The 27,607-nt window shown below is 39.4% G+C and overlaps 4 protein-coding genes across 4 annotated transcripts; 1 reads left to right on the forward strand and 3 right to left on the reverse strand.

Moving 5' to 3' along the window:
- The first annotated feature begins 1,331 nt into the window (after window positions 1-1,331).
- Window positions 1,332-12,641, forward strand: zgc:77880 (zf-DHHC domain-containing protein). The gene is made up of 9 exons (XM_010751894.3): window positions 1,332-1,527; window positions 2,980-3,068; window positions 3,164-3,237; window positions 4,582-4,694; window positions 4,781-4,842; window positions 5,602-5,722; window positions 5,828-5,900; window positions 6,340-6,517; window positions 6,619-12,641. Exons 1-9 carry the CDS (start codon window positions 1,403-1,405, stop codon window positions 6,708-6,710), a joined length of 927 nt encoding a protein of 308 aa, XP_010750196.2. The 5' UTR covers window positions 1,332-1,402; the 3' UTR covers window positions 6,711-12,641.
- A 3,221-nt stretch (window positions 12,642-15,862) lies between these two features.
- Window positions 15,863-19,188, reverse strand: LOC109140055 (integrin beta-like protein A). The gene is made up of 6 exons (XM_027288177.1): window positions 19,148-19,188; window positions 18,747-18,887; window positions 18,368-18,503; window positions 17,805-17,982; window positions 17,149-17,290; window positions 15,863-16,595 (listed from the first exon to the last, which is right to left on the reverse strand). The coding sequence occupies exons 1-6, from the start codon at window positions 19,186-19,188 to the stop codon at window positions 16,448-16,450; spliced, it is 786 nt and encodes a 261-aa protein (XP_027143978.1). The 3' UTR covers window positions 15,863-16,447.
- A 2,855-nt stretch (window positions 19,189-22,043) lies between these two features.
- LOC113747596 (probable serine/threonine-protein kinase clkA) lies at window positions 22,044-24,199 on the reverse strand. The gene is made up of 2 exons (XM_027287684.1): window positions 23,882-24,199; window positions 22,044-23,809 (listed from the first exon to the last, which is right to left on the reverse strand). Exons 1-2 carry the CDS (start codon window positions 24,148-24,150, stop codon window positions 22,327-22,329), a joined length of 1,752 nt encoding a protein of 583 aa, XP_027143485.1. The 5' UTR covers window positions 24,151-24,199; the 3' UTR covers window positions 22,044-22,326.
- A 519-nt stretch (window positions 24,200-24,718) lies between these two features.
- Window positions 24,719-26,645, reverse strand: LOC109140052 (uncharacterized). Its single transcript, XM_019265679.2, has 5 exons — window positions 26,635-26,645; window positions 26,404-26,539; window positions 26,081-26,258; window positions 25,414-25,555; window positions 24,719-24,880 (listed from the first exon to the last, which is right to left on the reverse strand). Exons 1-5 carry the CDS (start codon window positions 26,643-26,645, stop codon window positions 24,733-24,735), a joined length of 615 nt encoding a protein of 204 aa, XP_019121224.2. The 3' UTR covers window positions 24,719-24,732.
- Between the last annotated feature and the right edge of the window lie 962 nt (window positions 26,646-27,607).

Here is a 27,607-nt window from a genome sequence, read left to right on the forward strand (position 1 = left end):
CCAATAAAGCAATTCTGATTTTTAATTTTTTTTTTGTTTTAAAGGGTGTACTGGCCCTTTAAAAATGTTTTTTTATTATTATTATTTCCCCTAAGGGTCATGGACCCCTGATTAAAGACCCCTGTTTTAAACTGTACTTATGTTTATACCTGTACCTGTGTGTGTACACAGACCTTGCCAATACAGAGATTCTGATTCTGAAAAATAATGGGTGTACTGGCCCTTTAAAAATGTTTTATTTCCTACAGTCCTGGAAGGCAGGACTGTAGGTCCCCCTAAAGGTCATGGACCCCTGATTGAAGACCCCTGTTTTAAACTGTACTTATGTCTATACCTGTACCTGTGTGTGTACACACACCTGGCCAATACAGAGATTCTGATTCTGAAAAAAAATGGGTGTACTGGCCCTTTAAAAATGTTTTATTTCCTACAGTCCTGGAAGGCAGGACTTGTAGGACCCCCTAAGTGTCATGGACCCCTGATTGAAGACCCCTGTTTTAAACTGTACTTATGTCTATACCTGTACCACCTGGCCAATAAAGCAATTCTGATTCTGATTTTTTTTTTTTTTTAAATTGGTGTACTGGCCCTTTAAAAATGTTTTATTTCCTACAATCCTGGAAGGCAGGACTTGTAGGACCCCCTAAGAGTCATGGACCCCTGATTGAAGACCCCTGTTTTAAACTGTACTTATGTTTATACAGTCGTCCCTCACTATATCGCAGTTCACTTTTCGCGGACTCGCTGTTTCGCGGATTTTTTTTAGTGTAATTTTGCATGGTTTTTTTACAGCGTACTGTACAGTATGAACGCGCATTGTGTTCTGCGTCCTAAAATGGCTAAGGGAGAACCGCACATGTGTTCTGCGTCCTGATTAACTAAAGGAGTACTGTACAAAATGCGTGTAAAAAGGTGTATAAAAGTGTGTGGTTAGGGCCTTAAAACATGTATAATAACTGTAAAACTTACTTTCGCGGATTTCGTTCATTGCAGGTTATTTTTAGAACGTATCCCCCGTGATAAATGAGGGACCACTGTACCTGTACCTATGTGTGTACACACACCTGGCCAATAATGCAATTCTGATTCTGATTATTTTTTTTAAAAAAGGGTGTACTGGCCCTTTAAAAATGTTTTATTTCCTACAGTCCTGGAAGGCAGGACTGTAGGACCCCCGTAAGGGTCATGGACCCCTGATTGTAGATAAACTGTACTTATGTCTATACCTGTACCAGTGCGTGTACACACACCTGGCCAATAAAGCGATTCTGATTTATTTATTTTTTTTAAAGGGTGTACTGGCCCTTTAAAAATGTTTTATTTCCTACAGTCCGGGAAGGCAGCGTCAGGTTTCAGTCGTGACGTCATCCGGAGGCGGTAGGGGGGTGGAGCCCGGCAGAAGATGGCGTCTCTTCGCTGCAGGCGAGACCCCTGCGGCGTCATCTGCCTGATTTTAACGTATTTCAGCGTGTTTTACGCGGACTACGTGGTCATCCAGTATGTGCTGCTGCCCGCCTTCTCCGACAGGTCGGTACTTTCTGTTTCTTTACGCCGTCTGAGCCGTTAAAATAACCGACATGGCGCCCTGCTCCTCTGCTGTCTCCCATTCATTTGACAGCTCTGACAGCAGCTTTGTTTTTCCTCCGCTCAGTCCACAACAAACTTGTTTTTGTTTTTTGTTTTTCAAACATTAACGCACATTTAGATTTATTTAGCTGTTTGTTTAGTGAGCTGACACCGGGTAACGTGGTTTCCTCGTTTGTTTACCAGCTGAGGCGCAACTACAACTTTAAATTTACAAACAAATACACACATACTGAAAATATTACTGGGATTTACTCATTTTATATACTGTTTATTTATTTTTTAGTAATTCTGTGTTAATTATTAATACTTGTGTTTATTTATTTTTGACACCAGTGGTAGAAAGTGTCTAAGTACATTTACTCAAGTATTTTATTAAAGTACAACCAGTTCATTTTTTATTTTAACTTCTAAACATTGTATTTTTTTTTTTACTTCAGTACATTTGATTTTACAAACAAAACAATATGATAAGCTTCTTAAATATGATTTATAGTTGTAGATTAAAGGACCCACATACTCACAAGTGTTTTTGTGAGGTCATCACGTACCGTTTTAAAGGACCCACATACTCACAAGTGTTTTTGTGAGGTCATCATGTGCTGTTAAATATATATTAAAGGACCCACATACTCACAAGTATTTTTGTGAGGTCATCACGTACCGTTTTAAAGGACCCACATACTCACTAGTCTTTTTGTGAGGTCTTCACGTACCGTTTTAAAGGACACACATACTCACTAGTGTTTTTGTGAGGTCATCGCGTACCGTTTTAAAGGACCCACATACTCACTAGTGTTTTTGTGAGGTCATCACGTATCGTTTTAAAGGACCCACATACTCACAAGTGTTTTTGTGAGGTCATCACGTACCGTTTTAAAGGACCTACATACTCACAAGTGTTTTTGTGAGGTCATCACGTACCGTTTTAAAGGACCCACATACTCATTAGTCTTTTTGTGAGGTCTTCACGTACCGTTTTAAAGGACACACATACTCACAAGAGTTTTTGTGAGGTCATCATGTACTTACATAAATAAAATTGTCAATTCTCTTGCAACAAATCATGGTACCCCTAAAAATATTTAATTGTTTTGATGATTAAAGCTACAACGATCAGTTGCTTAATCAATTAGTCCTCAACTGTTAGGCTTTTCTTTCATCATCATTATCATCATTGTAAACTGAACGTCTTTGGGTTTTGTGCTCTTGGTTGCGACAGAAAAACATACTGGAAGACTAAAACTTGAATTTTTAACTAAAATGATTTATCAGGAATTTAATTGACCAGATAATCGATTATTTGCAGCCCTAGTCAGAGGATTACATCTTGTTTTTTATGTGTTAAATGAGCTGTTTTGTGTATTAAGTCGCCTTTTTCCGACTCTCTGACAGTGTTTGGTGTACGCTACATGGATCAGTGTTCAACCTGATTCTGCTGCTGCTGCTGGCCTGCCACTCGAAAGCAGTCTTCTCAGATCCGGGTCAGTAACTGTTGAGCTTAATGAGTCAAGAGGGAAATGGGGGAAAGAAATCAATGACGTTTGATTTGACGTGGTTAATGCATGTTGTTATCCAGGTATGGTGCCACTTCCCGACACAGCCATAGACTTCTCAGACCTTCGCTCGCAGTCGTCTCGGATGAATGACCGGGTGAGTCACGTCTAAAACTTCTTTCTCACTAATTAAAGAAAGTTTAGTCCAGAATTTCACTGCAGAGGCAACCGATTACACTATTAGTGGATCAGGAAAGGCTCAGCTGCTCCAGTTGTTTCTGTCATTAACAATCAGTGAAGTAACGTAATGTAATGCTGCATGAAAACAATCATGATCCAGGGATTTTTCTTCAGACTTTAAAGTCGTACCTTCTAAGTTCATAATTATCCTTGGAGTCAAGTATTTATTTAGTAGTGTTGTCCAAGTAAGTTCAAAATATGTAAAAAAAAATATTGCAAATAAGTTTTAAATTGTCCAAAAAGTAGGCTCATGTCAGATACACTGAAGTGGATTTTACCATCTTTTATACGTCTTTGTAGAACATACTGTATAGAACGGCCACATTACAATACAAAAAGAAAACAATGAAGAAAAGGAACATATGTAAACATTAACAGACAGACCTCAAAGTGGAAAGTGTGTGGTTCATTGTGATGTGCTACAGAAACAGAAGTAGGAGATACATTAAGGAGGGTATGGGATAAAAGCTTAGCTGTAATGTGCTCGATAAATGGTGTCCAACTTCAGACAAAGTTATCAGAGGAACCTTAAGACTAAGATGTTGCAACACCTCAAGTCCAGCTTGGTGGATGAGGAGTCTTCCAGTGCCGACAAAGTGACTAATTTTGTCACTTTGAGTTTAGTTTGTTCTCTCCTGTTATGTCAAAAAATTGCTTTCATAGTTTCCTGCCTTTTGAAAACATCTGTTTCTGAAGGTTGAACTCCAATAAGCTCACGGGTTTAGGACATGTGCTAGAGTGGCAGGTGATAATCCACATCTGTCACAGATCCAATCCACATCTGGGAGCATTTAACTTTAGAGAAGTGAGGCTCAGATTGAGTCTGTATGTCATGAATTCAACGATAACATAGAAAGGAAACCACAAAAAGAGCTAAAGACTAATAATAGAGAGAGTATCAGGGAGCTTCTCTCTGATTATAACTGTATTATTAACAACTATATATTTATCTCACGCTGAGTCTGTATTTACATTGTAGCAGCTGTACTTATGTCTGTTCTTGGGCTTGTCATTATGTAATTATGAGCTTAATGACAGACGTCTGTAAAGAGTTGTCTCGACTGTTGCATACTGTATGAATCGGCTCTATGGCTTGACGTCAATCACATTTGGAGAACCTACTTCTGCTTCGGATCTGATGGCGCTCCCCAACCCAGAAATGTGTGGTGATCAACCCAATGGTCCAATGGAAACTGGATTACCCGTGGTTGAGTTTCCGTCAGTTTCTTGGTGTTTTCTACCTGTTGTTGTTTGTTTTCAGGGCTGTGAAGGTTGGACCGTGTGCAGTCGCTGTGAAACCTACAGACCTCCCAGAGCGCATCACTGCCGGGTCTGTCAGAGGTGTATACGCCGCATGGACCACCACTGTCCCTGGTGAGAAAACACCATCCATCTTTGGCATCTATCTCCATCTTCTTCAACTTCTTCTCATCCATTTCTTTAAATCTGTGCATCTTTAGGATCAACAATTGTGTCGGAGAGCTGAACCAGAAGTATTTCATCCAGTTTCTCTTCTACACTGGTGAGTACTGTATACTACATTGTGACGTTTCAAGGATTTGTTTGATTTGATCTTTGTAATTTCTTGAAATTTAAGGATTTGTTTGATTTGATCTTTGTAATTTCTTGAAATTTTGGATTGTTCGTCAAACAAAACAAGTTTTATGAATCTGTCGACCTGAACTCAGGTTCAGGTTTTCACATACAGGGAATCCTTTAATACTTTATTTACAGTTTACAGAGTGGTCACATTATTAACGTCTTAGGAACAAGTTAAAATTACATTTATAAATCAATTATTATATCAATTATATGGTCACCCATGTTCTCAAATCTATTATATGTATTGGGTTTGAGCGGACGCAACTTTACCATCGGTATAATAGACAACATTTCCTTATTTTCCAATGTGCAAAGCATGGTGGTGTGATAGACTTCCATATCAGGAGAGTCTTAGCGACCACTGGTATTAGTTGCAAAGAAATCCAGCAGCTCAAACGTCTCAGAATATCTAAAGATGGCGAGGTATAACTGTATAATGTGGGTCAAACCAGAATAATTTCAGCTGAGGATCGCTGATGGGAAGATGCAGTTTAGTTTTGTTTGTAAGTAAAGCAGTAATACCTTCAGCTTGTACTTGATTAGCCTGTAGCGGGAACAACGAATTTGCCTCAGTGTTGTGGTGCTTATTTCTTAACCTCTAGTGCCACTTCCTCTTTAACATCCCCTCTTTGTCACGAGGTAATGCTTTTTGTAATTGTCATTATATCTTCATGTGCAGGCATGGCCAGTCTGTACTCCATGGTGTTGGTGGTGTCCGCCTGGGTGTGGCGGATAAGGAACGAGAGGGAAGGCGACGCAGAGAAAGAAGGAGAGGAAACGCCCAGCAAACACCTGATAGTGTGAGTCCTCCGCGAAGGGAAAACGTTTCAACTGTGAATATTTACAGACTGTTTTTACACAAAAATATCAACCAGCTGTTTAGTTTACTCTGCTTTCCCCCTCAGTGCTCACTACATCATCCTCCTGGTGGAGTCGGTGTTGTTTGGCGTGTTTGTCATGGTCATCTTTTACGATCAGGTACACACACACACACATATATATAAAACGTAATGATTTATGTTGTGCTGACTTGCATTTTGTCGCCGACGGGGCACCGACTGTGTAAGTAATTTATGTCCCCACATTTCACATTTATAGATGTGTGTGTTAGAGACACATATAAACACACACTCACCTCGGCACAGCGGTAAAATGTAACTAAGGACATTTACTCAAAGTTTTGTTGTTCCAGCTTCACAAATCTGACAGTTTGCTGCATTTTCTTTAGATTATTTAAATGTATTTGTAGCAATCTTGAAGTTTTGACCTGTTAGTTGGACAAAACAAACAATGTGATATGTTGTTTGATATTTTTAGCATCTACAGTGAAGTTTGAAGGTAAATAATGTTTGACTTGATTACAGCGTACAAGAATTTTAGGGCAAAATTTGTTAATTGTCATTTTGTCTCTCTACAGTTGGTCTCCATAATCACAGATGAGACTCCCATCGAGCAGATGAGAAACAGGTTGATGATCAAGGACAGAGGCTCGACATCTTCATCCTCATCGCCCACCTCCCCCTCTCAGCCGCCTCACCATCCTCCACACACCCGCAAGCCAAAGCTGGCTCTGCTGCGGGAGGTTTTCGGAAGAGGTGGGTTTGTGTTGATCTTCCTCCATCGATGATGTCTTTGATTCATCGTTTCAGCTCTACAACAGCCGCTTATATCTGTTTTAATCTCTTGCTTTCTCCAGGGTCGGTCTTTTGCTGGCTTCTTCCTCTCCACTCCAGCCCTCCGTCAGTTGGCGGCATCACCTACTCCGCCCTTCCTGACTACGACGTTTGAAGGATGGCGAGAAAGGTTTTGAGTGTGTGACTGAGTGAGTGTATTTTCTGCCTAACTACAATGTCTTATCTTTGGACCTGAGAGATGAAGGAGGATGAAGGCCGAGACTGGGACGAATGAAGAGAGTATGCATGTTGTTTAGATGAGTGAATGAATGGATGGATGCTCTGTGCTGTGTTTGTGTGTGTGACTTTATCCCCTAGGGCCTAAAAAATTCAGCCTCGGACTCATGAAAATTATATCTCTGTCCCGTCATAAGGGAAGAGCTCCCCGTTTTGTCCCGATCTGTAGTTTAACTACAAGCATTCTTTGATTATTTGACTCGTGTGGAAGACTCGGTCCCCTGTGTGTGGACTGATGAGGCTAATACGTGTACTTTTGCACTGGAGCAGCTGATATTGGATGTAATAACCTACTTTTTTATGCCCAGAAACTGCAAACACAGAGGGCCAGATTTAATAGGAAAACGGGACAGAACACATGTGAATTTACCAGCTCAAACTGACCTCCAGATGCATTTTGCAAGTGAAGGAAAGCTCATAGACGTAAGTCAGTGATGAGCTTATACAGGTGGGATTTGTCTGAGATCATCAAGTCAGAAATGGTGATCCTCCAGAACTTCTACAACCTGAAAGAGGACTAGATATAGTGTTCTTTTAACATTGTCAGACGACCAAAATTGGTTTAGAAAAAGAAAAGGAGAGAAACCTGGCGCCTACATTACCAACAGTGCAACCCAACGTAGTATTGGGCGAAAGGAAGGGTTGACACATTTCAGATTCCCCAGTTAACTTGCATATCTTTGGACTGTGGACCAAGAACCTTCTTGCATCCACAATCTTCTTTGTGTATCCATGAAGATGCAGCAGTTCAAGGCTATACTACAAAGTTTGTGACAACAAAGTCCCTGTTCAGCTTTTCAGACCATTACTTCTGAGCTTCTTTCACTTTACCAGCAGTTGAAGTCATTGGCGCTAAATCGAACAACTGTGGGGATATGTTGCTTTTTCACTAGCCCTATCTACAACCTCAGTAAATTACACATCGTACCAACACTCGCTAAAATGATACACAAACTGCAGCAGAGAGCATGACATTGGTGCGCCAGAAAACCAGTTAATCTGGCCCTCTGTGTTTCCTCCAGTTTCACTTCTTGTCTGAGCCAGAAACTTCTGGAATAAGATTTAGGTCATCATGAGACACCAAAACTGTCCAATGGATACTCTTCATGCAAAAATATTTGTGTATACATACAAGAATCAGATCAAAATGATATTTTCAGTTATGAAAATGTCAATTGTGTTTGAGCCAGACGACCAGCCGATTCACATATCAGTCCAACCCCAGTGCAGTTTTTTGATGATGTGTGTTTGAGGGAGTTCAGACCAGTATTCATGCTAACGGGTGTTTTGGCATGCAAACTCTCTCTGTCTTGTCAGTTCCTCTGACTTTAACAAGCATCAGCAACTTCAACAAGCTACTAAAGGAGGTCAGGGATCGTATCCTTGCATCAACTTCCTGTTTCATTCAAACCCTGAATGAAAACCGATCAACTGGCCGTTTGGTTGTTGGACTGTGAAAGTTAACTTTGCCCTAAAAATAGTTTGTTTCTGAATTATGACTTTTTTTTATTGAATCAAATTGCTTTTCCAAGGTAAGCCAAGCTTTAAATAGTTACTAGAGATGCACTGAAATTGATTTTTTTAAGCTCGTATGAATGTCCGGTATTATCCCATCCATACCAGTTGGATAGCTCAGAGAAATCACAGGTGCAAAAATAGGTTGAGCTTTAATAGACAGTTTACAGCACTTTCATAGTATGCTGTTATATACTGTATGGCCAAAAGTGTGTGGACGCCGGAACATTAAAACCGTATGTAATAGTTGAACATCTCATTCTAAAACCAAGGGCATTAACTGTTGCTCAACCCATCAAGACTTTCACCAAATTTTGGAACCTTACCTGCAGAGATTTGCTACCCATTAAGCCACAAGATCATTCGCTGATGTTGCGTGCAGGGGGTGATCCAACAAAGTTATTGTTGGGTTGTGGTCAGGGTTCTTGGAAGGCCAGTAAAAGTTATTCCACACCAAACTGGAACAACAATGACTTTGTGCATGGGGGCCCTGTTTAAAGGATCTTTCCCAAAGCAGCGACACAAAGTTGGAAGCACATATCATCAAGTCCTTGGGCAATTCCTCGTCATTGGAACTTATGGTTGTGTCGCCCAAATCACCAAGACCAAAAGTCCACATAACTTAGGCCACATGGTGTATTAATGCATCTCTGATGGGCTCATTTTTGTTACTGAGTTCAAAGTTGAGGTCCAACACCTTAATACAAACACCAAAAGACACTGTAGGTCAACATACTTTCTATTATGTATGTATTATTTATTCTTAAATCAACCACTTGAGCTCAAGATATCAATTACACCACAACACTAGTTAATATCCCAAATGACACATTTAACAGTATCATGAACTGTCCTCCTTTATGTCCTGTGAATTAATAACATCAAGCTGGTATAATAATAGAAGAACAAATAAGATGTGTTGGGAGTTTGGTGTGATGCCTCTGGGGTTGATATGTTTTGTTTCAATTTCTTATTCCTGTGTTTATCTTGAAGTATACAGAAGTTTAACGTGCTAACTAATTAAACTGTGTTACACTTACAGATTTACACCACACACACACACATACAGACATTTAAACAGGGTGTGACTTAAGATAGAAAAAGGGGGACGCTGGAGAAACACAAACAAGTTTTGTTTACTTTCATACCACCCTTAAATTCTATTTTTAACTTTGGTGATAAAAGTAGTATTTTGTGTCATTCGTCCCCCGACACATTCATACACTCATACTCGGAGTACACCTCTCAGTATTCTGCTAAATCTCAGTGAAGGGACAATTCTTGACTTATTTATTGTTTCTAACTATTCCGTGGAGTTAACTCTACCACTAATTGTGTATGTTTAACTGAGGGGAGAACTTGCCTTTCCGTACTGATCTGTGGTTTGAATTCGCTGCTGTTTGAAGGAACACTGAAGTGTACAGCGGGAAAACAAAACCACATAATGTTGAGGTTCAGTCTAAACCCAGAGCAACTTTTACCCACACTTCTAAATCAACCAAAGTAAGCGCACTATATATTACCTCATATTTACACACTGGACACTATCAAAGCTAACAATGGGAGCTTGTTCCGATGTGGAGTGTTTCAAACTCTGATGTCTTATTCAGTCCAATTCAGGCATTGCATTGAATTGTCGTAGGGTTCAAAAATCAAATCAAAAATAACTTTTTTTGTTGATTCGCTGGCTTTTTCAATGCCGGTGCTCCCTCACTCTCATTCACTGTCTGTGTCATTTGACCACTGCTCTCTGTCTCTCAAACTATGGAATACAAACCAAAGGAAACCAAAAGAAAACTTCTTGCTGGCCGTTTGTTTATTTACCAATAATGTAACCACTATGAAACGGTTTATGCTCATGTTTACTCATGAAACACTAAGGTAGTTTTTCATGGTTGATGTCACGCTATAAATTGAAAATTATCAGAGAAACTGCAGACGCAAAGGCAATTTCACCCCTCCATGTGTTTTTACGTATGTGTATATAGTTATTCTAATTCTATGTTTAACCTGGGCTGACCGTGAGTTTCAGAAACACAAGGGAACATTATTACAAGTGCTTCAGTGGATTTAATAAAATGTTCATTTTGGTCCTCAGATGTAACTGTCAAAACTGCCGTTTGAGAGATGATGTCACTTGTTTGCTCTGAAAAGCCCGTTTTCTTGAATTACTGACTTAATTCACATGGAGTGATCTGCCTTTTTTTTAATTATACTTTAACATTTCTAGAAAATCAAGTTACTGATATTTACTGATGATGATTCAAACTCTATTTTAAAATGTATTCATCAGCAAAAACCTGGAGAAATGTTAGCAGCAGTTATGAGAGAGTTGCAGCATTGCCAAAGGGTTTGTAGTACCACATTCAACCTATTAGCAACTTCAGAACAGTTGTGTTTAGAACATTGTGCTCTGTTACAGCGTTTATTTTACAGTATTAAGATAAACCTTTATGCCAATGCTTTGTTTTAGACTTTCATAATATTACTTAAGTGCTTTGATGGGTTAACTAAATACAGAGCTGGCCAGTATGAACAAAATGTATTTATTACTTGTTTATATTTTGGATGTGACCATTGGTGCTTTAAGACAAAACAGAATAATGGGTCACTCCAAATCAAGTTTCAGGTAACGTAATTGGTTCATTTGTCAATTCGAACGCAATCCAAATAGCCTAATCCTTAACTCTGTTGTAAAATAGTTGTAAAATATATTTTTGACTCGTTCTGACCCCTAATTTCTTCCATTTTGCATTTTAAGGGACATTTTGGGAAACCTAACTTGTAGTTACAGGTAGGTAGGTAGGAAGGTAGTTACAACATATTATCAGGGATACCAGAAAGTGTGAATACCTTATTTTTTAAGCAACATAGTTTATCATCTATTCACAGGCCACCCTATTGGCTTTTGGTGATATTCTTAATAATTTAGCTTATGGCATGAATGCACGTTTTCTTCGACAGTGTTTAAACCCATTGGCAATGAGGCGCCCGTCCTCCAAAAGCTAAAAGAGGCCTTATTTCTGTCGGTATTTGTAGTGTTTGAATTTGACTGCAGAAGAGGGCGGAAGCTTGATGGAAGAACTCGTGATAACTTTTCCCGAATGTTCTCATAACTGCTGGTAACTGCTCTCCAGACAATTTTTGACTGGCAGGTAGATTTACAGTATATCCTCGCCCAGGTTTGGTTTTTGTTGTACATAGGAAGGTTCATATTTTATATTGATGATGTGCAATTCTCCTGAAGGGTAAAGTTATTAAGATAATTTGTTTTCTATCGCGATCTGGGTAAAACAAAACAAAGTTTGAAATGTTTTTGTGGGCATTTGAAAAAAAATCAAGGTTCAAGAGATTTTGACTTTTAATTCGTGTCACTTGTCAATATTGAACAGAGTGATGGAGGGAAAATTTGGTTCTAAAATCTAAATCAAACAGAATCTTGAGAATTGAATCAAATGCACCAAAAAAAAATATTTCAAACCGTAAATGTTTTTGTCCAGGTGTGTGTTAATTATCAGGGTACTAACATGCTTGTTTGACTCTGTTGAAAAATGCAGTTGATCTGTTTTGTTTTTTTTTGTTGTTATGTTTGTTTGTTTTTGTATCCATGTCGATCAACAGGGTGCGCTTGTTTCGGATTCATCTTCATTGGTGCGGTTTGTCTCCTTACCATTGGTTCCCTGAGTTAAAATCCGACAAAACTGACTCTGTCAACTGTTAGCTGAATTAAAAACAAGCACACCCCATTTGCTGTTTTACTTGACAGCGGGAAGGAATGTGTGTACAAATACAGAGGGTCTGAAATGAACACTAAGCCACCAGCCAAACACTTCCAGCATTTAATATTCAGTTCTTAGCCTGTTTGGCAATTCAAAGACACAAAACTTTATTGACTGCACCAAAGTTCTATACCACTTTTTGAAATACTAAAAGAAGGATACATAGCTCAAGTGTATCAAGAGGCTGGTCACTTTTCCTAAAGTGGATGTCATTAGTGTGTGTATTTAACTGTTTAGGTCAATAAAGGATCAATTAAACGGGGGTTGGTCCTAATATTTTGCTGATATAACACTGTATTTGTTGGCTGGTTGGCTCAAAAAAAGTTAGTTTCACACCCTTTGAACAAAACCAACAAAGAGTTTAATATCATGTGGCTTCATGATGAACAAGTTTACAACCGAATGATGTTTTATTTATTGTTACTATCTTGAAACCGTGACCTGTGTATTATTCCTAATGACATGCTGCTCTGGCTCGTTCAACTGGAAGTAAAACAGATGTCTTTTAAACCTCACTGGCTCCTTTTGTCTTTTTTTTTTTCAAGGATTTGATTGTTTTGTTGTATCAGTTTTAATCAGTTCTTAATTTTTTAGGATTAATTGATTAATTTATTGCATCAATTATTTATTTATTTTTGATTTACAGGCCACCACACAAGGTCATTGATAAAGATGTCTGAAGTGAGTTTGATAACATAAAATTAAAAGTGTTATACATGATTATTATAACATCCAGCCCATCATTTTATACAATAACAATACTAGCAGTAGTAAAGGTTTATGAATGGTTAAAAAAAAGTTTCTTGATTTTTATATGTTGCTACAAAACTGATTAAAATGTGTAATATGAAAAAAATCTTAAGTGAATTAAAAACAGAAAGCTGACATCATTATGTTTTAGCTCAAACAGGAAATTAAAAAAACAAAGTCAGTAGTTGATCATGTTGAACCAGCAGGGGTCGCTGTTGTTCTAACCTATGACTAATCTTACAAGCACATTCAATGTTCTTCTTCCAGGAGGTTGGAATGAAGTTCTGTAACGCCCCTGTTGGGTTCAATCCTTTGACGGCCCACCCATCTCAACAAATTGAATGCTGAGGTTGGCCAGGACAGCCCACAAGAAAGTGAATGGGTGTCACACTGTTAATCTACAGACAATTAACTTTTAAATGTCTAAATGACGTTTAATCAACAAGACCAACATGATGGACCAATTGCACAGGAGGTGTTGCAGCAAGAAATTATATTACGTTGTCCAGTAACAGCACCTCGACTAAGTGGAATGCAGCTGTCATTAATGCATCTTTGCATTTCCTGTTATGATACTGTATTTCACATTGTCTGCTGTGCAACTAGTCCATTTATATAAATAATCTGGAACATATATTGTTTTTCCACAAAATGAGGAATGCAATTAATTTCAAGATTTCAATGGCACGGTTCCTGTGGTTTAGGTTACAGTTGCAGGCTGCTCACAAGGCGTAGAGTGATGTCTGATGGCAGCCCTCGCCTCACCAATTCATCTTTAAACTGGAGCAAAAAACACATGACATATGATCACTACTTTCTCAGAAAAATGGTTCTGTGTAAAGTGTGATTTGAAGAAATAAACTAAACTAAGATACAGTGACACTTGATATTAGGGTGTTACCAATAAGCTTCAGTTAATAGAGAATAAGGCCCTGAAAATTCACATGAAATGACAAGACATGAACATTCACACAGGTGGATATAAATGCACTAATTGTTATTTGTATAATGATTGTTAACATTGTATAGTACTTGTGAATCATTAGAAGTGTTTGTAGGAGGCATATACTAGAATATTTCCAGACCACCACCAACAATCAAACCTGGTGCAGTTTTCTTATGCTTTCACAGGATTTCTTACTACATAAGAAGAGACTGACCTGTTGTATGACAGTAGTCCTCAGCTCATCCTCAGACAGGGGAGATGAAGAGGAAACCCTCATTTTCAGAACTACAACAACTAGAAGCACAGTGACTAAACATTACAATCCAGGCCAGAAGAAGTGAGCACAGAGAGGTCTTCCATTTTTAGTTCAAATGCACCTGTCACTTAGCCATGTGTGTGTATCTGTGCATAAGAGATGGTTATATAGTTTTTAAAAGCAAACAACAAACAAACATGATTTGCCTTACTCACTTGAATTTAAGACTTCGGTTACAGATGTTGGGGAAGATGTTGTGTCATCAGGTGTAGTAACTGGTGGTGAAATTGTTGTACTTGGTGTAGTAGTTGTAGAAGAAACAGATGTAGTTTGTGGCATTGTAGAGGTAATAGTGGTTGTAGCTTGTATGGTGGTTGGGGAGACTGTTGTAGTTAGTGATGTAGTTCCAATGGTTCTAGCTAGTGTGGTGGTAGTTGGTGCAGCGGTTGTTGGGGAGACTGTTGTTGTAGTTAGTGGTGTAGTTGTGGTGGTTGTAGCTTGTGTGGTGGTAGTTGGTGCAGCTGTTGTTGGGGAGACTGTTGTAGTTAGGTGTGTAGTTGTGATGGTTGTAGCTAGTGTGGTGGTAGTTGGTGCAGCTGTTGTTGGGGAGACTGTTGTTGTAGTTAGTGGTGTAGTTGCGGTGGTTGTAGTTGGTGTGGTGGTAGTTGGTGCAGCTGTTGTTGGGGAGACTGTTGTAGTTAGTGCTGTAGTTGTGATGGTTGTAACTGGTGTGGTGGTAGTTGGTGCAGCTGTTGTTGTAGTTAGTGGTGTACTTGTGGTGGTTGTAGCTAGTGTGGTGGTCGTTGGTGCAGCTGTTGTTGGGGACACTGTTGTAGTTAGTGGTGTAGTTGTAGTGGATAGAGTAGTGGTTGTAGCTGGTGTAGCTGTTGTAGTTGGTGTAGTGCTGGTTGTAGTTGAAGAAACAGTGGTTGGACTTGGTGTTGTACGTGTAGTGTCGGTGGTTGTAGTTAATGCAGTAGTGACGGAAGGAGTAGTGACGATAGTGGTTGTAGCCACTGGTGTTGTTGGTTGAGTGGGTGTAGTTGTTGTTGGGTCTGTAAACCAGAGTCAAAACAAAGATAAACTGCAAGTGAAGTGAACTTTATTAATGCAGAAAATCAATAAGGAAGTGAAAACATTAAAAAACAAATCATTGTTCAACTCACCATTTCCAACAGTCACAATGACACATCGTAGCTCTGAGTGATACTTGCTTGTTAGTGGTGTAGTTGTATTGGTTGTAGCTAGTGTGGTGGTAGTTGGTGCAGCTGTTGTTGGGGACACTGTTGTAGTTAGAGTTGTAGTTGTGATGGTTGTAACTGGTGTGGTGGCAGGTGATGTAGCTGTTGTTCGGGAGACTGTTGTAGTTCGTGGTGTAGTTGTAATGGTTGTAGCTAGTGTGGTGGTAGTTGATGCAGCTGTTGTTGGGGACACTGTTGTAGTTAGTGGTGTAGTTGTGATGGTTGTAGCTAGTGTGGTGGTAGTTGGTGCAGCTGTTGTTGGGAAGACTGTTGTTGTAGTTAGTGGTGTAGTTGTGGTGGTTGTAGCTAGTGTGGTGGTAGTTGGTGCAGCTGTTGTTGGGGAGACTGTTGTTGCAGTTAGTGGTGTAGTTGCGCTGGTTGTAGTTGGTGTGGTGGTAGTTGGTGCAGCTGTTGTTGGGGACACTGTTGTTGTAGTTAGTGGTAGTGTAGTAGTGTCGGTGGTTGTAGTTAATGCAGTAGTGACGGAAGGAGTAGTGATGATAGTGGTTGTAGCCACTGGTGTTGTTGGTTGAGTGGGTGTAGTTGTTGTTGGGTCTGTGCTTGAACTGTGGAAATAAATCAATACATTATCACTTTTACAAAATGATGTTGCTAATTATTTCATATAGGAAATAATTTATTTTAGGAAATTTTAGGAAATGAAGGAAACCTGTTCTTCTCTCATTGTCCTCCTTTAAATATTACTTTCATGGATGCATTAAAGATGGTAAAACCACTAACTAAACCACAATTCACACATAGCCTAATGTGACTCCAACAACTGTCGTCCAAACTGGAGCTCAGGTGTCTTAAACGACTGGAACAACAGTCATCACAATTAGGAGCACTAACAAACCAAGTGGAAACAATAGCCTTATTAATGATCCACAAAGGTTATATACCTGGGTTTCCCTACAATCAGTCAGAACCGAAGAAGCCTCTTGGGTGACAGGTCAATCTACAGCTAAGTTCAGCTGCCCCAGATTCAACACTTCTCAGACATACCTTGGATGACTGAAAACCTTCACAGGCATTTGCCACAGGAAATCCAGTTTAAATTTTGAATTATATGTGTTTCTACATTTTTAACATTAAGTATTAAACAGTCATCTTCATGAGACAAGTGACTTACTTGGAAATTGCCTGAACAACAAAACAGATTGGGTGGCTTTCTCCGTCTTCGTTCTCAGATGGTGTCCATCTCAGGATGAACTGTCCTGCTCCCGATGAAGTCTTGTTTGTGTTGTGTGGCCCACTAAACAGCAGCTCAGAAATTCTTTAATAAACAGAAGAACAAAAGGCTAAGACATGTTAGTTAACACATAAAAAAGGTTCCCCACCCTCAAACAGTAAAAAAAAAAAAAAAAAGATTTCCGTGACTGCATGATTAGCATTCTGGATGGAAATATTTCTTCCATCACCTGACACCTGACTCAGATTTCTTTTTGATGTTGTTTCCTTCTCGGCACTGGTTCTACAGCTGCTGATTGTTTTGTTTTGCTGTTGCATAATCAGCCTAGAGTGAAACTCTAGAGTGAAACAACATGATCCAAAATGAACAGGTCCTTACGTACAATACACTGTAAGACATTTTTCATGTTTTCTTTTGTTTTTGAATGCACTTCTAATTATGTTTAACATACTGAGTGTATATCAGCACCGTACAGTTGGCTCTCTTATACTTCTTGGACTCTTTTCAAACCTGTCTTGTGCATCAGTGTTGGAGTCCTTGTGCAGCTAGAAAAAAACTTAAACAAAAAAAAAAAAAATCTGTAGGACACGTGATATTTCATGATCCCAATATTATTTTATTTTATTTTTTGACTTACATGGAATTATTTGCCTCTGCGTTGATGCTGATCTCCAGGGTCTGATTGACAGGGGCGTACAGCTGAGCTCTGTTGGCAGGGGTTGGAGGCAGAAACTTGGGCAAATAGAGTCCTTCAGTGCAGGATGGTACCACAGGGTCCACTGGACAATAAGAAAAGCAACAATTTCAGCTAACTTTTCTATGGTTACTGTTAAGCTATGTCTGTGCATCCATCAGTTGCAGGACCACTTTGGTCCAGACTAGAACGTCTCGGCAAATGTTGGATTGCCATTATATTACAGATATTCATGATGTCCAAAGAACGAGTCTTTAATAGTCCCTTGAAAGCTCTTCTGCCAGCATGTCAAATTTTTCAGTGAAATATCTTGACGTGTATTTTACTACTGTATTGTACTGGAACAAACATTGGTACAGACATCCATGGGTCTCAGACAATGACTTGTAACCAATGTGGTATCACCATTGGCTTCCCTTGCATGTGAAGGAGAAACTATGGGGGCCACAAAACATGAAAAGGCCCAATTCACAGACAGTGTTTACTTCACTTGTTTTAGGCTACTGTAGAAACTTCTTGGACTTAATTTTGGCCACCATGTGCTCATGTAATAGAAATATGTGGCTTTAAGTCAAGGCTTCCAAAACAGGAAATCTTACCCCTTAAGACAAACTGGATAGGTATTTTGCCGATAGGGTCATTGATAGTTTTCACCACCTGTGAACTGTTGGTTTGAATTAGGGTGATTTGCTGTCTGGGGAAGTCCTCCATCATCAGCTGTACAGCGTATGGACCTTCATTAATGCTATTAGTGGGGCTGAATGACAGAGTACAAGTCTAAAGAAGGACAAAGGAAAGGGGACATGAGGTCAAAATAACCAAAGCATTTTCTGTTAACTAATTAGATGCAAGACAGCAAATATATTAATCAATTGTATAAGTCAATTTTGGAAAAGAATCGCAACTTTCTTGTAATTTTCTTCTACATTATGTTTTGCTTTGATTCAGTAGTCACTTTTGTAGTTTACTGAGTGAGCCAAGTGAAACCAACTGACACACATCAAAAATCCTCAAACAGTGTTTTCCCCAAACAGCAGATTTCCTGTTTTGGAAGCCAATTCACGTTTGGATTATAATCTTGTCATCTTCAAGCATCCACTTATCTGCCGGGGTTGTATAAAGTACAAGATTAATTTTAATAAGAGTTACGATGGACACTCACTGATGAGAGGCTGAGAACAGATGGTGGTGTGCAGGGGTTACATTCTTCTGCTGTGTTTCCATATCTACATTTAAGTTCGTCTCCATCAGGGTCAAATGCCAACAGGTTGAAATTTCTCTGACAGTTTGAAGGAACTCTGAAAGAAAGAGGAAGAAAATTATTGGGCATTGCCAGGAGGTGTGCCTACCTACCTGCATGTACTCTGACACTCTGACAGATGTGGGTTTGCCTTTTCCAGAGACTGAACAACAATTCACATTTGGCCTCGTAAACCACATACCTATATTGATGCCAAAATGTGACAGATGAAATATTTAATAACATTTTAAATACATAAAGTGTATAATTACGAACAAAAAAAAACTGTGAGTGTGCTTACCTCACGGCTGGCAGGATGGTGGTCTGGGGTGATCTGTTGGCTTGGCCGGTGTCTGACCGATTCCTCAGTTCCACCAGAGTCACAGCTCTCCAACTTCTGATACCATTTCTAACGCTATTAATCCAATAACCACCTTCTAACCTGTGGTGGAAGTTTGTGGGAAAATCATTTTTTATTGTGTACATATTGATAAAGTATGTTGATAAATTATTGATTTAAATCATTTCATTACTTTTTTGGTTGCAATTAAGAAAGTTTTCTTTCCAGGGCCTCAAAAAGTTGAGTATCACTTGCATTATTGACAGTTTTCAAAAGAGGTTTTGCCCTTTTTGGGTGAAAATGTCATTATTGGCCCTCGGTTAAATGTAATGTATGTTTTTACATTGACATGGTGCACTCACCGCAGCTGAAATGGAGCGTTGCTGGGAACCTGTCGGGTCATGATGCCTTCTCTCTGACACCACTCACTGTTACTGGTTACCTCATTTAGAGTTGTGCTGTCAGTCCCACAATCTCCAGTGAGGCAGTCCCATGTGTCCACATGACTGCAGGATGCAAAGTTCAGCTTATAGCGAAGGACCACCTGTAGTATTTCAGTGAAGACATGCTAGGATATGATACAAAACTAAAATAAAAGTAGTTTAGTGGGCTGCTAACTTGGAAATCTACTTGATACTACTCAACATGTACAGTATTTGCATTTGTCTCTGATCCTGCTGACATACAAGACTTATGAATGTTCATAACATTCATAACATAAGAATGTTCTTATGACTTCTAATGACTTAAGCCCTCCCTCAAAAGTAGTCCCACATTTAATTTTAATTAGAACAAATATGTACGTACCCTGACAGATCCATCTGTGTTAGTGTCTTTTGGGTAGTAGGTTATCACTGTTCCATAAAAATGAGACTCCTGGGTGCTGCAGACCAACAGCAGTAACAGCAGCAGCAGCAGAGAGAGCGACATAATGAAAGTGTTTGTCTCTCCACACAAAGACAGTGAATTAATACCAACACTGACACATGTACTCCTACATAAATCTTCCTATCACTCCCTTTTCTCTTTGGCTGTCTTTCACACAGAAGATTGTTTAGGTTATTCAAAAAGAAAATCGCTTGGCATGAGGAAATGTCACCTGTTGATGAAACAAGATGTGCAAGGAATGCAGCTGAATTAAGCAATCCACCATCAATCACAGTGTGGATCAAAGAAAGGTGTAAAATGTTGAAATCTATATTGACATTGTACACAGCATGTTTTTGGCATGGGAATAAATATATATGTATGTATATGTAGACATTCAGGAAGAGATCAGGATGCTCACAGTGAAGCCCGTTCAGTGATACGACCTACGGTTTAGCCAGAAAGCCTTCCTCTTCAAGAGGCAGTTTCAGCATACAAGTAGAGTTATCAAATTTACTTCTTTAAAGTCAGAGCTTGTATGTTCTGTCACAAATAGTCATGAAAAACAAACTGTGTTATATAATTTAAAAAAAATATTTAAAAAAGCACATAATTCATGGGCAACTCCAGCAATTAACAGCACCTCACATTAAAATCCACATAAATGCCAAGTTCATGTAGCAGCACAGCCCAACATCTACTGTTCGGAGAAGACTGTGTTGAGCAGACCTGTATGATGGAATTGCTGCAAAGAAACCCCTACTGAATAAGAAGAAGAGAACTTCTTGTGCCAAGAAACACAAGTTATGGCCACTAGGCCGGTAAAAATCGGTACTTTGGTTAAGAATTTGGTTCTTTATGCGACGGAAAAGAGAAGGAAAAGGATAGTATCTGCATGTGTGGTTCCCACTGTGAAGCATGGACCAGGAGGTGTGATGGTGTGGGAATGCTTTGCTGGTGAGACTGTTGGCGATGTATTCAACATTTAAGGCCAACATGTCTTTAGCAACATCCCATCCCATATAGTCTGTGCTTATTGGGAGACTATGTAAGGGATGTTTGACCAAGAAGGAGAGTGATGGAATACTGCATCAGATGACCTGGCTTCACACACCACCATACTTGAACCCAGTTGAAGTTGAGATGAAATGGACCGCAAAGGAAAGGAGAAGGAGCAAACAAGTGCACAGAAGAAAATCTGCTAGTTTAATTATTGTGATACATGGTATATTTACAAAAGCTGGGTGTTGCTGGGAACCTACCAAATCATGATTCACTGTCTCATCAAGCATGTCCTCATGTCAATTGTACAGTACATAAGAGGAAGTTAAAATCTAAACACATGGAAAGGTGGTACAACCTGTCAACACTCAACATACTTGATGCAGAGACATTGGGATAAATGTCACAGCATCTGAACCATAAATACCTCAAGTAGACAAACCAGTTCTTTAAGAGCTCACATGAAGCCTCTGATTGTATAACAGGCTTCTAGTATAATCAGACACCAGATGTTTTTGACATAGTCTTCATGTTTGATGTGTCACTCTTTTGACAATGGCTCCCTCTGCCTGTTCAACAGACTTGATGACTGTACAATCATTGACAATAGGTTGAATAACTAAATTTTAATTTTAAGGTAAAGTCTTCTGAAAACAAAATTTCCCTCCAGGGGTATGTTCATGTTGAAACAACAGGTGTCGCTGTCGTTGTAGATCCCAGTTGCAGACTATTCACAAGTCGTAGCGTGATGTCTGACGGCAGCCCTTGTCTCACCAGTACAGCTTTAAGCTGGGGGGGAGGAACATATGATATGATCACTGCTTTCTCAGATAAGACAGTTCTATGTAAAGTGGATGAACAGGATTTGATAAAATAGCTAAGATCATAAACATGGTTTATGATTTTCTTATAATTGTATAATAGCACTACAAACATTTATTTACCAAAAAAAATGCAAATGTTAGGCCTTCACTAAACATTTGATTCATTGTAAGTTTTAGCAGTTAACTATGCTTTTGGAGAGTACAGAAATAAAATGTGAACAAAGTGTGTTAAGGTTAATAATCCTTTATTTGCATCAATTAGTAGTTAACTATGCTTTTTGCCTTTATTGGACAGTAACAGCTGCCTCTGTCTAGTCAAGTCAAAAAGCAAAGTATTAATATCTGCACTTATTGTTAGAGTAATGTTTATTTTTAAGTCAGTTTTTAATTATCTGAGTTCTTAATTTCAGTTTTTGAAGGCGCTTGTCTGAAAAAAAAAGATTGTTAATGTTGTGTAGTACTTCTGAATCATTGGAAGTGTTTGTAGGAGGCATACTCTTGTATACTGTGGCTATATTTCAAGACCACCGGAGATTTTCTTATGCTTTCACAGGATTTCTTACTACATAAGAAGAGACTGACCTGTTGTATGACAGTAGTCCTCAACTCATCCTCAGACAGGGGAGATGAAGAGGAAAGCCTCATCTTCAGAACTACAACAACTAGAAGCACAGTGACCTTAACATTACAATCCAGGCCATTTTTAGTTCAAATGCACATCACTTGTATGTATCTATGTATAAGAGATGGTTATATAGTTAAAAAAACTAAAGAAAAACAAACATGATTTGCCTTACTCACTTGAATTTAAGACTTCGGTTACAGATGTTGGGGAAGACGTTGTGTCATCAGGTGTAGTAACTGGTTGTGGAATTGTTGTTGGTGTAGTTGTTGAAGAAACAGATGTCGTTTGTGGCATTGTAGAGGTAGTTGTAGCTAATGTGGTGGTAGTTGGTGCAGCTGTTGTTGGAGAAACTGTTGTTGTAGTTACTGGTGTAGTTGCAGTGGTTGTAGTTGGTGCAGCTGTTGTTGGGGAGATTGTTGTTATAGTTAGTGGTGTAGTTGTGGTGGTTGTAGTTGGTGCAGCTGTTGTTGGGGAGATTGTTGTTGTAGTTAGTGGTGTAGTTGCGGTGGTTGTAGTTGGTGCAGCTGTTGTTGGGGAGACTGTTGTAGTTAGGGGTGTAGTTGTAATGGTTGTAACTGGTGTGGTGGTAGTTGATGTAGTTGTTGTTGGGGAGATTGTTGTTGTAGTTAGTGGTGTAGTTGTGATGGTTGTAACTGGTGTGGTGGTACCTAATGCAGTTGTTGTTGGGGAGACTGTTGTAGTTAGTGGTGTAGTTGCAATAGTTGTAGTTAGTGTGGTGGTAGTTGATGTAGCTGTTGTTTGGGAGACTGTTGTTGTAGTTAGTGGTGTAGTTGCGGTGGTTGTAGTTGGTGTGGTGGTAGTTGGTGCAGCTGTTGTTGGGGAGACTGTTGTAGTTAGTGGTGTAGTTGTGATGGGTGTAGCTAGTGTGGTGGTAGTTGATGCAGTTGTTGTTGGGGAGACTGTTGTAGTTAGGGGTGTAGTTGTGATGGTTGTAACTGGAGTGGTGGTAGTTGATGTAGTTGTTGTTGGGGAGATTGTTGTTGTAGTTAGTGGTGTAGTTGTAATGGTTGTAGCTAGTGTGGTGGTACCTGATGCAGTTGTTGTTGGGGAGACCGTTGTAGTTAGGGGTGTAGTTGTGATGGTTGTAACTGGTGTGGTGGTAGTTGATGCAGTTGTTGTTGGGGAGACTGTTGTAGTTAGTGGTGTAGTTGTAATGGTTGTAGCTAGTGTGGTCGTAGCTGATGCAGTTGTTGTTGGGGAGACTGTTGTAGTTAGTGGTGTAGTTGTAATGGTTGTAGCTACTGTGGTGGTAGTTGGTGCAGCTGTTGTTGGGGAGACTGTTGTAGTTAGTGGTGTAGTTGCAATAGTTGTAGTTAGTGTAGTGGTAGTTGATGTAGCTGTTGTTGGGGAGACTGTTGTTGTAGTTAGTGGTGTAGTTGCGATGGTTGTAGTTGGTGTGGTGGTAGTTGATGCAGCTGTTGTTAGGGAGACTGTTGTAGTTAGGGGTGTAGTTGTAATGGTTGTAACTGGTGTGGTGGTAGTTGATGCAGTTGTTGTTGGGGAGACTGTTGTAGTTAGTGGTGTAGTTGTAATGGTTGTAGCTAGTGTGGTGGTAGTTGGTGCAGCTGTTGTTGGGGAGACTGCTGTTGTAGTTGTGGTGGTGGTAGTTGGTGTAGCTGTTGTTGGGGACACTGTTGTAGTTAGGGGTGTAGTTGTGATAGTTGTATCTGGTGTGGTGGTAGTTGGTGTAGCTGTTGTTGGGGAGATTGTTGTAGTTTGTAGTGTTGTAGGGGTTGTGGCCTCTGTGGTGGTAATTGAAGTGGAGATTGTTGTTGTAGAAAGTGGTGTAGTCATGGTGGAGGGACTGATGGTTGTAGCTGGTGTTGCTGTTGTAGTTAGTATAGTGCTGGTTGTAGTTGTTGTTGAAGGAATAGTGGTTGTAGCCACTGGTGTTGTTGGTTGAGTAGGTGTAGTTGTTGTTGGGTCTGTAAACCGGAGTCAAAACAAAAGATAAACTACAAGTGAAGTGAACTTTATTAATGCAGAAAATCAGTAAAGGAAGTGAAAACATTAAAAAACAAATCATTGTTCAACTCACCATTTCCAACAGTCACAATGACACATCGTAGCTCTGAGTGATACTTGCTTGAACTGTGGAAATAAATCAATACATTATCACATTTACAAAATGATGTTGCTAATTATTTCATACATCTCAAGATAGAAAGACAGAATGTACTTTTAGGAAATTTAGGAAACCTGTTCTTCTCTCATTGTCCTCCTGGAAATATTACTTTCATGGATGCATTAAAGATTGTAAAAAATAAGACTTTGAAAAGGGTTGAAACTGTGACAATTGGACTTAGATGAGAAGTGAAATGTCTTCACAGATCTACAACCAAGAGGCTTTTCCAGTTCTGACTGACTGGTGACTTTCCCAGGAGACTCAGGTGTCCTAAACGACTGGAACAACAGTCATCACAATGAGGAGCACTAACAAACCAAGTGGAAACAATAGGCTTTTTAATGATCCATAAAGGTTATATACCTGGGTTTCCCTACAATCAGTCAAAACTGAAGAAGCCTCTTAGGTAAGAGGTCAAACATCTTCATGAATCTACAGCTAAGTTCAGCTGCCCCAGGTTCAACCCTTCATGGGACAAGTGACTTACTTGGAAATTGCCTGAACAACAAAACAGATTGGGTGGCTTTCTCTGTCTTCGTTCTCAGACGGTGTCCATCTCAGGATGAACTGTCCTGCTCCTGATGAAGTCTTGTTTGCATTGTGTGGCCCGCTAAACAGCAGCTCAGAAATTCTTTAATAGACAGAACACCAAGGCTAAGACCGGTTAGTTAACAAATAAAAAAAAAGGTTCCCCACCCACAAACAGTAAATATTTACGTGACTGCATGATTAGCATTCTGGATGGAAATATTTGACATCTGACTCAGATTTACAACCAGTGCCTAGAAGGAAACAACAACAGAAATAATGTTGTTTCCTTCTAGGCACTGGTTCTACAGCTTCTGATTCTTTTTGTTTCTTTATAACTCTACAGTGAAACAACATGATCTAAAATGAACAGGGTCTTATGTACAATGCACTGTAAGACATTTTTCACGTTTTCTTTTGTTTTTGAATGCACTTCTAATTATGTTTAACATACTGAGTGTATATCAGCACCGTACAGTTGGCTCTGTTATACTTCTTGGACTCTTTTCAAACCTGTCTTGTGCATCAGTGTTGGAGTCCTTGTGCAGCTAAAAAAAACTTAAACAAAAAAAAAAATCTGTAGGACACGTGATATTTCATGATCTCAGTATTATTTTATTTTATTTTTTGACTTACGTGGAATTATTTGCCTCTGCGTTGATGCTGATCTCCAGGGTCTGATTGACAGGGGCGTACAGCTGAGCTCTGTTGGCAGGGGTTGGAGGAAGAAACCTGGGCAGATAGAGTCCTTCAGTGCAGGATGGTACCACAGGGTCCACTGGACAATAAGAAAAGCAACAATTTCAGCTAACTTTTCTATGGTTACTGTTAAGCTATGTCTGTACATCAATCAGTTGCAGGACCACTTTGGTCCAGACTAGAACATCTCGGCAAATGTTGGATTGCCATTATATTACAGATATTCATGATGTCCAAAGAACGTGTCTTAGATAGTCCCTTGACATTTCCTCTTCCACCAGCATGTCAAATATTTCACTTTTTCAGTGAAATAGCTTGACATGTATTTTACTACTGTATTGTACTGGAACAAACATTGATACAGACATCCATGGGTCTCAGACAATGACTTGTAACCAATGTGGTATCACCATTGGCTCTCCGTGTGTGTGAAGGAGAAACTATGGGGGCCACAAAACATGAAAAGGCCCAATTCACAGACAGTGTTTACTTCACTTGTTTTAGGCTACTGTAGAAACTTCTTGGACTTAATTTTGGCCACCATGTGCTCATGTAATAGAAATATGTGGCTTTAAGTCAAGGCTTCCAAAACAGGAAATCTTACCCCTTAAGACAAACTGGATAGGTATTTTGCTGATAGGGTCGTTGATAGTTTTCACCACTTGTGACCCGCCGGTTTGAAATAGGGTGATTTGCTGTCTGGGGAAGTCCTCCATCATCAGCTGTACAGCGTATGGACCTTCATTACTGCTATTAGTGGGGCTGAATGACAGAGTACAAGTCTAAAGAAGGACAAAGGAAGGGGGACATGAGGTCAAAATTCTGTTAACTGATTAGATGTAATTATATAAGTAAATTTTAGAAAAGAATACCAACTTTCTCAAGTACAAGATTAATTTAGTGTTTAGAGTTACAATGGAAACTCACTGATGAGAGGCTGAGAACAGATGGTGGTGTGCAGGGGTTACATTCTTCTGTTGTGTTTCCATATCTACATTTAACTTCGTCTCCATCAGGGTCAAATGCCAACAGGTTGAAATTTCTCTGACAGTTTGAAGGAACTCTGAAAGAAAGAGGAAGAAAGAGTGGTTTTGGAGAGAGGCTTGAAGGGAGGGGTGGAATTTTTCGGTTGGATCATCTCACTGTGACATGACTCACTTGTTCCTCATTTTCACCAGCAAAATTACCTAGTCTGAGTCTGAACAGTCGGCTCCCAAAAGTGATGTTATACAAAGATGTAATAATTGAGTTTTAATGTTTAATGATAAACTTGAGGGGAAGGTTTGTTATTAATTAAATATTTTAGATTAAGCTGCTTCAATATGTTGATGAAATCAAATGAAAAATCTAATAATACCCTGATACATTCTTTCACATAAAAATTAAAGGATAGGTCATGTCTTTACAAAAAAAAGGTTTTGATATCACTGTCTTGAAGTTAGCTTTTGACTGTCACACCACGGTGAGGTCAAGCTGGGTTTTTGTTCTGTCTCGTCATTTCCTGTTTTATTTTGAAATGTACCTGCCCTCTCGTTTCAGATCACTTGCCCTTCCCTTGTGTGTCACCTGTTACCATGATTCCTGATTGTCTCCACCTGTTCCCCATCTGTGTGTGTCTATAAAGGTTCTGTGTCTCGCTTTGTCCTGTCCTAAAGCGTTTCATCTGTTCGTTCACCCAAGCCAGCGCCACAGTCCTGATCATAGTCCCAGTGTATGTTTGAGTTTTTTGTTGTAACTTTTCTGGTTTTGCGTTTGGTTCGTAGTGTTTAGTTTAGTTAACTTATTGTCATCCTCCCTCTGAGAGATTTTCTGTTCTTGGTTTTAGTGTATAGAATTGTCAAGCCTCCACCTTTCAGGAGAGTTTTGCTAGTAGTGATTTAAGTTAAAGTTTTGTAGCCTTTTGATTTTCCTCCTTGAGAGCGATTTGAATTTAGATAATTTTTCAAAACCGATATAGAATATTTCTTCCTTAGGAGTGTTTTTTGTTTACTTAGGTTTAGGTTAGGTTTTCATAGCCTTTTGTGTTATATCACTCTGTCTAGAGGTTTTTTTGTTGTTCCCTAATAAAACTGCTCACTGACTCCTCTGCTTCTGAATCCTGTTTGAGTTCCGGCCTGACATTGACCTTGTT

This window comes from Larimichthys crocea, chromosome XIV (genome assembly GCF_000972845.2).
Source record: "Larimichthys crocea isolate SSNF chromosome XIV, L_crocea_2.0, whole genome shotgun sequence".
NCBI lineage: Eukaryota > Metazoa > Chordata > Actinopteri > Sciaenidae > Larimichthys > Larimichthys crocea.

Bases quoted from the DNA above. Each gene is read 5' to 3' on its own strand.
- LOC109140055 (XM_027288177.1), bottom strand. From the start codon at position 19,188: ATGACCCGACAGGTTCCCAGCAACGCTCCATTTCAGCTGCG. The intron at 18,504-18,746 runs GTAAGCACACTC...TCTTTCTTTCAG, and splicing joins ACCATCCTGCCAGCCGTGAG to AGTTCCTTCAAACTGTCAGA. The intron at 17,983-18,367 runs GTGAGTGTCCAT...GTCCTTCTTTAG, and splicing joins CTGTTCTCAGCCTCTCATCA to ACTTGTACTCTGTCATTCAG.
- zgc:77880 (XM_010751894.3), top strand. From the start codon at position 1,403: ATGGCGTCTCTTCGCTGCAGGCGAGACCCCTGCGGCGTCATCTGCCTG. The intron at 4,843-5,601 runs GTGAGTACTGTA...CTTCATGTGCAG, and splicing joins CCAGTTTCTCTTCTACACTG to GCATGGCCAGTCTGTACTCC. The intron at 6,518-6,618 runs GTGGGTTTGTGT...TGCTTTCTCCAG, and splicing joins GCGGGAGGTTTTCGGAAGAG to GGTCGGTCTTTTGCTGGCTT.
- LOC113747596 (XM_027287684.1), bottom strand. From the start codon at position 24,150: ATGATTTGTTTTTTAATGTTTTCACTTCCTTTACTGATTTTCTGCATT. The intron at 23,810-23,881 runs CAATTACCACCA...CAACAGCTACAC, and splicing joins TACAACAACAATCTCCACTT to CAACTACCACCACACCAGAT.
- LOC109140052 (XM_019265679.2), bottom strand. The intron at 26,259-26,403 runs GTGAGTTTCCAT...GTCCTTCTTTAG, and splicing joins CTGTTCTCAGCCTCTCATCA to ACTTGTACTCTGTCATTCAG. The intron at 25,556-26,080 runs GTAAGATTTCCT...CTTATTGTCCAG, and splicing joins TATCCAGTTTGTCTTAAGGG to TGGACCCTGTGGTACCATCC.